Genomic DNA, 13742 nt, shown 5'->3' with positions numbered 1-13742 from the left:
ACACTTATGTCCTTAGGGGTACTGATAAGACTTTAGACATAAAACAAATTATCTGTGCCTATGAATGCTCTAATGGAAGGCCCAGTGAAACAAAACCTCGAAGCAAAATGTAAACACTAAGAACTGTTGCCGCAGGGATTTAAGTGACTTCAGCGTTGGACAAACCAGGCAGAGAAGGAACCACCAGAGTCACTGGACTGCTGTGTACTCGCTGCCCTGCGGTGAGCCAACATAGCAGACTAGGGGTGAGTTCCATATGGCTAAGGTACTTGGTTCCTTAGCAGCCGACACTTAATTTTCTTCAATGATCCTCTGTCTCTTTTTTTATTATTGTCTTCATCGCTGTTAAGTGAAAAGTCATTTTGGCATATTCTCAGCCCAGTGTGTGAAGTCACAAAAGCCAGACATGTCACTTACACCACTCTCTTCCTATTTTTTCTGGCAGCTCACCAGGGTGCTCTGCTAAATCCCCCCTCCTTTCCCGACCCTGTCTAAATCTACTTCCTGGTGGCAGGTGCCATGGTGAGGGCTATCTGCAAGCCACCCCTAAGGCAGAGACTTCCTTTTGAATAGCGCTAAAGCTGTCTCAGATTAGCAGTTCCTGACCGCAACTAGAGAACACTTCAAACACTGGGTCACGCACACAGATGGGCCAGAAAGAGGTCAAGGGAAGTATGCCTGGCAATCTCTTAATAAAATAAGAGACCACTTAAAGCAGCCCAGTAATGGTATGACAGTGTCTTCCACTTACCAGCCGAAGTACAAGGGCACACGCTAATAAAGTAAAGACTCAGAACTTTCCCAAGATCCCTATGCATATTGTATCCTTGTGCTGTGGTTAACATCTGAAGTCAGGTTTATTAAATTCTCCTAGTTACAGATGTTGTCGCTATGCATGTCCGTCTGTTCACTGATTATGTCTGTAGTGGTATCTGTCTTACCTATCCTAGAGAAACATTCAATCTAAACATACTTGTGTTCTGGGCCAGCACCGAGAGAGCAATGGTATGTTATATTTACCATTTCCGGAAAATTATGGTCTGTTCACAGCAACTCAGTACTTTTGCCTAGGCAATATGTTAAAAAGGACCAATACATCGTTAACTGATAGTGATCTCACTAAGACAACTTGAAGGATATATTTTACCAGGAATTTTATTTGTTTTCTATAAGAACTCATCAGTGCAACTTCCATTTCTTGGCAGAAATAGATTGCGATTTTTTAAAAGTAATTAATGGATAATAATTTTGATATTGAGTGTGCTGCTCCCCTCAACCCCCTGAGTTTCTTGAGACAGTCTTTATTTTGTAGTTTTGGCTGTCCTAGAACTTGCTTTACAGAACAGGCTGGCCTTGAACTCATGGAGAAATCAGCTGCACCACTTCCTCCAGAGAGCTAGGATTACAAGCATATGTCATCGTGTCCAGCCACATTAAACTTGCATCAAGAGCTGATATGATGATTTGAAATTAATTTACAGATCTATAAGTATATCCTTCTCTTTGCATGTTTGTTATTTTGTTAGATCATTGCACCTTTGATAATAATCTCATTAGAAGGCACTTTGGTAGCAATTGGGATAGAAATATTACAGAACATTCCTATAGAACCACTACTCAGCAGTCAAATCTAGGCGTGGTCTGAGATACTGTGAAGCAGTACTGACTTCAATCACATTTGGATTGGATTTGTAAGGAAGTAAGGTATGTTTGGGGATATGCAAATTAAGTTTACTTTCAAAATTATCGTGAAGATGAAGAATTACAGCAAACAGAAACACAAGCGTGTGTATGTGTGTGCCTCTGCACAGGTGAAAATTCAGAAGTCGGAGATGAAAAGAGTTGTCCTTGAGCCGAGGTAGAATCATGGTTTTTAATGAAAACAGTATAAGAAGATCTTGCCTTCAAGATGAAAGGAATATTTTTAAACCGGAGTGTATCCTGTGAGTAAAGGCAAAATGTCTGTGGAGTGTGCTAGGAACCCTGGGAGCTTTGATCAAATGCCAGCTGTTACATCAGTTCTCTTGGTAATCTTTCTTGCTGATCCGTGACCTTGACCTTGGGCTTCTGTCTGTATGTCAAATCTATTTTAAGCATGGAGAAACTGTAGTTGAGTTCAGTAGAAATTATGCCCCATTCTCAAAAGATGCCCCTCTGCACACATGTTACAGATAGACAGCTCCACGAGAAAAGGCTTTGTTTAGCCTGGTACTCACCATCCTGACAGAGATTGGGAAATAGACTTTGAAAGCTAAAAGAATGGTCTCGAGTCACTCTGAAGAAATGCGAAAGAAAACCTAAACGCTATATCCCCTATGTTATTTATGGATTTAGACTTAAAAAAAAAAGAAATGTTCTACCAGAGTAACTTTGTTAGTGATTGTTTTCTGAATTTTCAGTCTTCTGAAGATAGTTCAGACATTGATAGGTGTTTCACTAAAGCATTCGATGTCGAAATATCTATCTTAACTATAGGATCAAGATTCCATAAATGTTTTCATATTTTACATTTTATAATTCTCCCAGAGATACTGTTTTTTCTACTGCATACTTAAGAACCCATAAAATTTCTTTCATAAGAAAGATCTAAAAGATATTTTTATGCTTATAAGTAATTTTAAGTCAATAAATGGGAGGTTTGCTTTATAAGTTTAATGTTGTTGAATAACAGATATTGTATTAAATTAATAGAATTACATTAAATTTCTGTGACTTGACTTAGTCCCTGGAGCACAATCATGGTTCTTTAGACCCTGTTTTGGTCTTGACTTATTAAAAGAATACTTAGTAATTGATAATAAGGATTGCTTTGCATAGAAGTCAGTTTTAAAGTTACGGTGATCTACCTGTTTGTGTGTACGTGGTACTGAAGAACAAACCCAGGGTCTGGGGCCTGTGCATCCTACATCGGAAGCAAGCATTTGACACTGAACTGTATGTCATCCAGAATGTGTTTCTAGAGTATAGTTATATATATATATATATATATATATATATATATATATATATATAATATGTTATATATAATTTATCATATATTTATTCAGTATGTATATAGTATATTCTATGCTGTTTTTATTACGTGTTCTTTTAAGCATTTTTCCCTTTTGTTGTTGGAGGAGTAGTGTTGGAGTTTTGATGATATGTTGAAATGCTAGAACCAAGCAACTTAAGAACAGACAACTCTAGGCTTATATGCTCAATATTGTTCATTGGGTGGAGAGCCGCTCACATCCTGGTGGGGGCGAGGCCAAGCCTGCTGTGCCTTCCCGCTTCTCCACTCTCCTCCTGTGGGCTCCTAGACCTTGGGATGATGCTCTCTGCATCCAGGGTGGGTCTCAGTTAATCCAGGTTCTCCCAGGGATGGGCTTTACTGAGCTAGGTGCTTCTGAAGCTCAGCAGGATGATAAGATTAAGGATCTTCTCAAGTCACTGCGCTTAAGACAAAAGGAAAGTAATGGAGTTTCTAACAAGATGAGGTAGTCAGGAAGTGTCTTCAATCCTCGAAGCCATCTGCAGACCAGTTGTGTAACCCATAATGCTGCGTCATCTCTCAGGACATTAAAAAAACAAAAAAAAAACAAAAACCGGAAGATCCTACTTGTAGAGTCATACTTAAAAGTTTTTACTAAGCATGATGAATTCAACATATTTTCTTTTATTTTCCATCCAGAATGTGTTACTCTGAAAACTTTCAACAGCTAATTATGCCGAATAGAGGGCAGGGACCTTCCTTGTCTTAGTAATTGGTAAATATTTTTCATTCTTAGATTAACTGCAACTGTGGTGACCAGTTGAATAAATGGCCTCATTTTCACATCATGTCTCTCCTTCTGACTTCTTCTGTCATGAGCCAGCCTTCAGCGTTTTCCCACTTAATGAAGAGTCTCTCGTTGAACTTTGGCTGTTCAGAGACTTGGTGGACAGAAAGGGTTCTGGTTTCCCGACAGTAAAAGCTCAGAATGATGAAGTCCTTTCAGTTCAGTGACTGATGGATGAAAACACTGACTTTCTTGTTATCTTCAGCGAGTCCTTGTTCACTCATTTTATTCTTGAATTTGAGAAAATCCACCTGGATATTAAGCTTTCTGCACATGCTCATCTAGTGTGGCTTACAAGTCAGTGGCATCACCTTCCCAGTCAAATTCTGATTCCTCCAAGAGGACTCTTTATCAACTTTCTTTATATTTTAGACAGAAAATGAAAAATATTAAAATTTCTCTTTTATTAAGTTTTCGCTTAAAATTTTAAAGCAGTCTTATGGCCATTTCCTAATCATATTTACTTTTTGACGGTGTCCGTGTTCAGTGCCCAGTGCTCACAGTCCCTGCCATAGCGCCCCCTCTTCATGCCATTCCACAATTCTGAAACAGATCTCCATGTAGATCTGAGAGCTGTATGTATGACCTGTGAATGAGGAGAAGTTCATACTCGGGATTTCCCGCCATCCATCTCTGTGAGACGCCGATGAGGTTCCGGTGTACAATTTCCAAGTTATGATTTCAGTCTTGTAGGTTCATGTTTATCAAACTTCCGAGGGCAGAGGCATAGCTGTGCACATGCGGGCATGTTTTAATAACTATTTTCCTTTGCAGAATCAATACACAAAGTCTCATATCTAGTGTGCCGAGTGTACTAATTATAGGCCCCGTACGGTGCACCGTGAAGGAGCTTCTGTGTATAATTTTTGTTCCTGACATTAAGCTATACATCCGGTGTGATTTCTGATTTAGGAAATGGTGATGATTAGCCTGCCGCCTAGCTTTTCAGGGAAGGTAGGAAATAAAGAGTGGGGCACGTAAGTGTATGTTAGGGTATAGCATGGGAGCCCCTTCATAGACCGTACTGTCTTCACAAGGCCTCAGCTCATCCTTCTGTTGCAACAAAGTCTTTTTAAGGATACTCACCTACAAATCACATCCCAAATGGATGTGGCTGTCATGTATAGGTGTACATTGTTTAATATATTTATATATTATCTTATATGAAACCCATAATGCTGTATTCCATTCCTTATAGATAATGAGCATGATTCCAATTCTGTTCCTCCTTACCTATTTTTATTTTTGTATTTTTAGATACTGTTCTGTGCGTTTGGCGAAGAGCAGAAGATGAAGAAAGAAAAGGAGTGTGTTCCCTAAGACCTGGGTGCCATGCCAGCGCTGCGCTAAGGAAGTTGCGAGACTGGTCCTTGCGTAGCCGGTAATCAGGGCTGTAGTCTGCATTGGAGTTTGCCTGCCTCTTAGACGTCACTGCCAGAAGATACCCTGGTCAGGATGTAACAGTGCTTGTCTGCCTGACTGCCATGGGAGGTGATTGACTGACGCTCGCTTCCTGAAGGCGGATCTTACCGACAAGAAAAGCATCTTTAAAGTGAACAGAAGCCGAGCCCCTGTAAGCACTTGTATTGAACATGACTCATGGAGAAGAGCTTGGCTCTGATGTGCATCCGGATTCTATTGTTTTAACTTACCTAGAAGGATTACTAATGCATCAGGCAGCAGGGGGATCAGGTACTGCCGTCGACAAAAAGTCTGCTGGCCACAGCGAAGAAGACCAGAACTTTAACCTCTCTGGCAGTGCCTTTCCCACCTGTCAAAGCAATGGTCCCACTCTCAGTACACAGACATACCAGGGATCTGGCATGCTGCACCTCAAAAAAGCCAGACTGCTGCAGTCTTCTGAGGACTGGAACGCGGCTCAGCGGAAGAGGCTGTCCGATTCCATCGTGAATTTAAACGTAAAGAAGGAGGCTTTGCTGGTTGGCATGGTTGACAGTGTGCCTAAAGGCAAACAGGATAGCACAGTACTGGCCTCTTTGCTCCAGTCATTCAGCTCCAGGCTGCAGACTGTTGCTCTGTCACAGCAGATTAGACAGAGCCTCAAGGAGCAAGGATATGCCCTCAGCCACGAGTCGTTGAAAGTGGAGAAGGATTTAAGGTGCTACGGCGTGGCCTCAAGTCACTTAAAAACTCTGCTGAAGAAAAGTAAAACTAAGGATCAGAAGTCAGGTACCACCCTCCCTGATGTGACTCCGAACCTTATCAGAGATAGCTTTGTTGAGTCATCACCTCATCATGTCGGACAAAGTGGAACAAAGGTCATGAGTGAGCCCTTGTCATGTGCTGCAAGATTACAGGCTGTTGCCAGCATGGTGGAGAAAAGGGCTAGTCCCGCCGCCTCCCCCAAGCCCAGTGTTGCCTGCAGCCAGCTAGCGCTGCTCCTTTCCAGTGAGGCCCACCTGCAGCAGTACTCTCGGGAACACGCTCTCAAAACACAGAGTGCACATCAGGCAGCAAGTGAAAGGCTCGCCGCCATGGCCAGATTGCAGGAGAACGGTCAGAAGGACATGAGCAGTTTCCAGCTCTCTAAGGGGGTGTCTGGCCATCTCGACGGGCAGGCCAGAACACTGCCACAGTCAGGCAAACTGGCGGCTAGCAAGAATAACGCAGCAGTCTTTCAGAATCCAATGTGCGGTGTTCCTTCCTCTCCCAAAAACACAAGCTATAAGAACTCTCTGGAAAGAAACAACATAAAGCAAGCCGCTAATAACAGTTTGCTTTTACATCTTCTCAAAAGCCAGACCATCCCCACGCCGATGAACGGGCACAGCCAGCACGAGAGAGGAAGTAGTTTTGAGAGTAGCACACCCACCACGATCGATGAGTACTCTGATAACAATCCTAGCTTCACAGATGACAGCAGTGGGGATGAAAGCTCATACTCCAATTGCGTTCCCATAGACCTGTCCTGCAAACACCGGACCGAGAAACCGGAAACCGAGCGTCCCGTTTCTCTTGAGAACCTAACCCAGTCCTTGTTAAACACGTGGGATCCCAAAGTGCCCGGTGTTGACATCAAAGAAGATCAAGATACCTCAACAAATTCCAAGCTGAATTCACACCAGAAAGTCACTCTTCTTCAATTGCTGCTTGGCCATAAAACTGAGGAAAGTGTTGAAAGGAATGCCAGCCCTCAGGAAGTCCACAGCGATGTGACTAAGTTCAGTCCTCAGAATTACACAAGGACTTCAGTCATTGAGAGCCCCAGCACCAACAGGACTACCCCAGTGAGCACTCCACCGCTGCACACGTCCAGTCAAGGAGAATCTCCCATCAATCTTTCTCAACACTCTCTGGTCATCAAGTGGAATTCCCCGCCATATGCCTGCAGTACTCCCGCTTCAAAACTAACAAATACCGTGACTGGCCACCTGATGGACCTCACAAAAGGCAAAGAATCACAAGCAGAGAAACCAGCCCCGAGTGAAGGTGCACAAAATTCGGCGACGTTCAGCGCCAGCAAACTGTTACAGAATTTGGCTCAGTGCGGAATGCAGTCTTCCGTGCCAGGGGAAGAGCAGAGACCCAGCAAACAGCTGTTAAGTGGACACACAGACAAACCTCTCGGTCTGATCGATAGGTTAAATAGCCCTCTGCTCTCAAATAAAGCAAATGCAGCTGAAGAAAACAAAGCCTTCAGCAGTCAGCCTGCAGGGCCTGAACCAGGACTTCCTGGTTGTGAGATAGAAAACCTACTGGAAAGACGCACTGTCCTTCAGTTGCTCCTGGGAAATTCCAACAAAGGGAAGAGTGAGAAGAAAGAGAGAGCTCCCGCACTGGACGAGGCTCGTCAGGAGCATTCGGAGAGACCCGGAAATGAACAGATACTGATGGTGAAAATTAAATCTGAGCCCTGTGATGACTTCCAGACCCACAACACAAACGTGCATTTAAACCACGATGCCAAGAGCACCCCGTTCTTAGGCGGGACTCCCACCATCCAGAGGAGCTCGGCGGCCTTACCAGTGTCAGAGGACTTGAAATCAGAGCCTGCTTCACCTCAGGATTTTTCTTTCTCAAAGAACGGTCTGTTAAGTCGACTGCTGAGACAGAATCAAGAGAGTTACCCAGCAGATGATCAGGACAAGAGTCACAGAAACAGTGAGCTGACACCCCTGGAATCCAAGAACTTTTGCATGGTCCCTAAAAAAAGGAAGCTTTATACGGAACCACTAGAAAACCCATTTAAAAAGATGAAAAATAGTGCCGTAGATAATGCCAATAATCATGGTGGCCCCGAAGTACTCTATGGGTCGCTGCTTAATCAGGAGGAGCTGAAATTTAGCAGAAATGATCTCGACTATAAATACTCTGCTGGTCACAGTTCAGCCAGCGATGGTGAACATAGGAGTTGGGCCAGAGAGAGCAAAAGCTTCAACGTTCTTAAGCAGCTGCTTCTCTCAGAGAACTGTGTGCGAGATTTGTCCCCACACAGGAGTAACTCTGTCACCGACAATAAAAAGAAAGGACACAAAAACAACGTGCCCAATAGCAAACCTGAATTCAGCATTTCTTCTTTAAATGGACTGATGTATGGTTCCCCTCAGCCTGGCAGTTGTGTGGATCATAGGACATTTTCATACCCAGGAATGGTAAAAACCCCTCTGAGCTCTCCTTTCCCAGAGCACTTGGGCTGTGTAGGGTCCAGGCCAGAACCTGGGCTTTTGAATGGCTGTTCTGTGCCCGTGCCCGGTGAGAAGGGACCCATTAAGTGGGTCATCACAGATGTGGAGAAGAATGAGTATGAAAAAGACTCTCCGAGACTGACCAAAACCAACCCAATCCTCTATTACATGCTCCAGAAAGGAGGCAACTCTGTTACCACACAAGAAACACAGGACAAAGACATCTGGGGGGAGCCTTCATCTGCCGAGAGTCTCTCACAGGTTACAGTCAAGGAAGAGATGCTTCCTGCCGCAGAAACTAAAGCTGCTTTCTTCAATCTCAGAAGCCCTTACAACAGCCATATGGGAAATAATGCTTCCCGCCCGCACAGTACAAACGGAGAAGCGTATGGACCCCTGGGAAACGTGCTCACCATAAAAAAAGAGTGCGAGTGAAGGTGTACCTGCCATGTCATTTGGGATCTTTTTAGAACTGATCGGTGTGAACTTGAGACCCGTATAGATAAGAGCATGATTTGAGAAAAGCATGCTGTAATCGAAACTCCTTCCTTTTGAAAGTATCGGTCACTGGTGATGTTTAAATATGCACACTCATTTCCGCTTAACATTAGATGTCATGGGGAAGCTAGAGGTTTGGTTGTTTAGTATTTCTGTATGCATCAGATGACAACTGTGACTAGCCTACGAATGAACCTGTTTTATAACTGTAAACATTAAAATGCACAACTTCACCAGTAGTGGATTGATGCAACTTGCTGTCTTTATTGGGGTCTCTCATTTCCTATCTCAGAAGCCAGTCTACACAACATGTTTGTAACATGCACATTGTTAGCTATTTGGAAGACAACCAAATTAGGAAAAACCCAGAAGCCTCGTGCTGATTCACACCTCATCCGTCTAAAAGTAAGAAAAGGCAATGCTTACATTTTTCACTTTTGCTAGACAAAATTCTTTTTAACTCTTGGAAGGGTTTTTGCGCTTCCCAATGTGTCTGCCCCGCCCCAGACCTTTTCAATATCGATTTCTTTAAACCTTGTACTATTTAGTAACAATTGATTACAATAGAGGGGAGTTTACTAGATCCTTAAAAATAAAAGGCGATTTCCATTTTTTAAATATTTTGACTACTTTACTAAATTAATACTCCTCCTTTTTCAAAATTCGAGAAGGTAATGCTCACCTTCGGGCAGTTTCCTGAATAATTGACTACTTAGAAATCATTTTTAACAAAAGCAGAAATGGGTTTTCTCGGGATGGTTTTCACCATCTCTTTTGAAAGTTAATCCTCACCACTCCTGTGGGACCTGTAACCCTTACAACCAGGGTTTCTTCATTCTGGACACAGAACCTGCATTCGTACCATCTGACTATTTGGAGAAGTTGTTTAACATGCAGATTCATAGGCAGCCTCTCAGGTCTACAGAACAGGGTCTCTGAGTGGACCCAGGAGTCTTCCTTCTGCCTGAATCCTGACGTGTTCTGTATGTGTTTCTTCTGCACACTGATGTTTGAAAACTGTGGCTTAATGACTTTTCCAGAACATGGAACTTTAAAGAAACTATTTGATGCCTATATTTTCCCCCAATACAGTCACATATCCACTCAAAATTTGCAATATCGTAGTTCCTATATTGCTGTTATATCTTTGGAAATCGGGTTCAGAATACTTTTTATGACAAAAAAAATTGGGTAGAGGGGACAACTTTCCTATCTGGGTCAACATCTCAGGAAAATCTGTGATTATTTATTTGCTCTAATTAGTAAGATTAACTTAATTAGCCTTAGGGGTGGAATAACAGGGCCACTTAGCAAACTCAGGTGATCCCAGGATGGTTGGGAAACCTCTCTTGAATACACCCTTACCTTCTATTCAAGCTGTCCTCTGCACTGCAGTGCTTATGGAGCTAAGAGATTCAACCCAAGAAAGACATCAAACTCTGATTCCCTGAAACCAAATCAAAGGGCACTTACCTATCCATGACAGGACCTTCACAGTCCCTTCACGGATCGGTTCATTTTAAGCAGGTATCACAACTAAACACTGATACTGTCTTGAAAGAACTTAATAGAGAGTTGAGCCACGTGGAATTTCAGTCTCGAAACAAGTTAGATTTTAAGTTCCATTTTTACAGTCCACAGTTCATCCACCAGACAATATTTTGTTTTTCAATTTTGAGCCAGGTTAACAATTAATTGACTTATGGAAAAATTATTGGGTCCTCAGCCGTTACGTAGGAAGAAGCTTATTTGAAGTTGTCGTACGTACTTGAAGTTGTTTCTAAGATTTTTTTTTATATTACAAATGGACATTGTTTCTTAATTATCTAAAATTCTAAATGGTTATTTTTTTCTCAAGATGATTTGTAAATAGCTAATGGATCTGTTGTATGGTAATCAGAGTGTATATTATGCTACGTCAGAGAAAGGAGAAGGCGTATGCTTCTTCTGCTATGAAAAATTCCACTGGCCAGTGAAGATTCTTTACTCCATGTTTATACTGTGACAATCTCATTGTCTACACTATATAAATAAGCTTTACACTAAGTCATTTTTTCTTGGTCATGGTGAAAGGGCTGGAGCCTTAGAAATCTATCGTGGGATGCTGGTGTCCTCAGTTGGAGGCAGTCGTCTTACAATGCAACAGCACTTAGGTCAGGGAAAATGTCCAGGGCCAGCATCGCTATGCTTTGTTTTGTTTCATTTCTGTTGGAATGAGAATATGTAATGCAAAAATAAACAGGACTATAAAGAATGTTGTTCTGACTTACTAGAGAATATCCCTCATGTTTTGTTTAGAGAAATCTTAAAGAAGAGAAAGGGCATACATCCACAAATTCACTGTGTGTGCATATGTAGGTTCACATATGCACAGACACAGTTTCAAGGACTGTTTTCGATATGTGGGCAGTTTCTTCCTAATAAAGTCATCTGTGAATGGGTACCACAGCTCTCATTGACATCAGTAAGGTAGCATTACCTGTTTATTCTCTGCCACATCTTACAGAAGAATAAACTGGTGAGAGTATATATTTTATATATATATAAATGTGTATATATATATATATTGACTTGTTACATGAAGATGTTAAAATTGGTTTTTAAAGGTGATGTAAATAATGATTTCCTTAATGAAAAAAATACATATTTTGTATTGTTCTAATGCAACAGAAAAACCTTTTAATTTCTTTGGTTCCTGTATATTCCATGTATTAAGTGTAAATATAATCAGACAGGTTTAAAAACATGTGCATGTATGTATACAGTTGCAAGTCTGGACAAATGTATAAAATAAACCTTTTATTTAAGTTTGATTACCTGCTGCATGACAAGTGCATGGGAAACCCTGTGCATCCGTGCATTTGACAGAAAATGTCTTAAGTCAGATCAGATGGTCGTCCACAAACGACAGTATTCCATTTCTGGACATGACCTCTGCGGCTTATGATTTGTGAGAAAATGTGCTTTGAATCCAAGGGTCTTGTTTTTTTCTTTTTAATCAACCACTTTCAACATAAAGAACTCACATAGCGACTTCACAAATCGTAAAATCCCACTGAAAACATCACCAGGAACAGTTCATTGTTCCTAAATGCTGGAGTACAGGCACATTACCATTCATGGTAAGAGTCTTGGGGTTTACAGCCAGTTTTGATGCAATCTGCTTAGTGATATAATTTGCCATTTTTATTATTAAAATTTGATTTCTTTATGTGATGTCATGAATTGTACATACTACAGTGTGAATTTTTTTTTTGGTTTTTTTTTTTTAAATCCTTTAGTGTTTACTTCCTGCAGTGAATTGAATAAATGAGAAAAAATGCATTGTCTCTAACTTTGAAACGACTTATTTTTGTGGGCTTTCTCTGGTTTTTAGGTTTTTCCATTAATGTTAAAGTTCAAGGTCATAAAGAGAAAAGGGAAAAGCAATAGATCATGTATTTTGTCTGTTTCAGAAAAATGAAAGGGGGAGAAAGAAGCAACTGACCAGCAAGTTAGTATATTTAGAAACGTGTAATTAAAGCATAGCTCAACATGACAGCTGGCCTGTGGTCTGTCTTCCATTTCTCAGTATGTAACTGAATGACCACTACATGTTTTTTTTAAACTGGAGTTTGTACAGTGTTCCAAAATAAAGTTAATTAGATATATATACTTTGTCTAAGATTTCTATCGGAAGCTTTTCTTTCATTTTTAATGGCGTTGTTTGTTTTAAATCCAAGGTAAAAAAAAAAATCTTCCCCTTTCCAAATAAGGCTGCATGGGCGCAGGGGGGAGAGCTGGACACGGTGACCTACATACGTGCGTGATCAGTGATGGAGACCATGTTACTTTTTGTATTGGTAGTAGCGAGGCCTCCATCTGCGCAAGAGTTCTACCACTGAGCTGTATTCATGACTCTGTTTTCCCTTTATGTTTGGAGATAAGGTCTTTCCAAGTTGCCTAGGGTATCCTTGAGCTCACTCTGTTGTCCACACAAGCTTTGAATTCTACTCTTCTTTCTTCAGCCTCCTAAGCAACTAAAATGTATAGATCTGAACCATCAAACCCAGTTAAGACCAGCTTATTAAGGGGGGAAAAGGGGCGGGGTGAACACTTGTTTTTCTTGCAATCAGATGTAGTAACAGTTTATATCGCTTCATGAGCTGAAGGCATTTTCCTGACAAATTCTAAATCCTGGCACTTAAATATTCTTATAATTCCAGCAGGTATCCTCAACAGATTTATAGACGTTTAGCCTGAGGTATAGCTCAGTGGCCGAGCCCTCTCAACGATCACAAAGCCCCAGCCCACACCTTAAGAGTCACACTTGCGGGGCTGGGGATTTAGCTCAGTGGTAGAGCGCTTACCTAGGAAGCGCAAGGCCCTGGGTTCGGTCCCCAGCTCCGAAAAAAAGAACCAAAAAAAAAAAAAAAAGAGTCACACTTGCTATTGTATACAATCTGCATAATGTCAGGTTTTGTTTTTCTGGTTATGTAGACGCTAACTTCAAAATGAGACTTGGAAGAAACATGTTTTTATTTACATGGTAAGAAAAGCTAAGTACATTGCCTGAGATGAATTTTTAGAAGCACCACCAGTGTATATATATATTTATACATACACACACACACACACACACACACACACACACACACACAGACATAACTAAGGCATAGTGTCTTTAATATGAAAAGTCTTCAAAGCCAAATTGAGTCAGAATTACCCACGCTATGCAAGGTTCTATTTCATGCTTAATTGATCTGGGGATGCCAACAACAATAAATTGAAATTTCAG

At 41.4% G+C, this 13742-nt stretch overlaps 1 protein-coding gene across 6 annotated transcripts in view; it reads left to right on the top strand.

The window, feature by feature from the left end:
• Positions 1-12617, top strand: part of Nrip1 (nuclear receptor interacting protein 1) — an 83582-nt gene extending 70965 nt beyond the window's left edge. For 4 of the 6 annotated variants that reach the window (XM_087576472.1, NM_001100560.2, XM_087576473.1 and 1 more), the window contains 1 exon segment: positions 5079-12617. In XM_087576472.1, the coding sequence (XP_087432598.1) occupies positions 5414-8902 (3489 nt within the window). In that variant the 5' untranslated portion in view covers positions 5079-5413 and the 3' untranslated portion in view covers positions 8903-12617. 6 annotated transcript variants of the gene reach the window in all.
• Positions 12618-13742: the final 1125 nt, after the last annotated feature.

This window comes from Rattus norvegicus, chromosome 11 (genome assembly GCF_021556685.1).
Source record: "Rattus norvegicus strain SHRSP/BbbUtx chromosome 11, alternate assembly SHRSP_T2T, whole genome shotgun sequence".
Classification (NCBI taxonomy): domain Eukaryota; kingdom Metazoa; phylum Chordata; class Mammalia; order Rodentia; family Muridae; genus Rattus; species Rattus norvegicus.
Note: the sequence above shows the minus strand (reverse complement) of the source record. Positions and strands in the feature narration are given on the sequence as shown.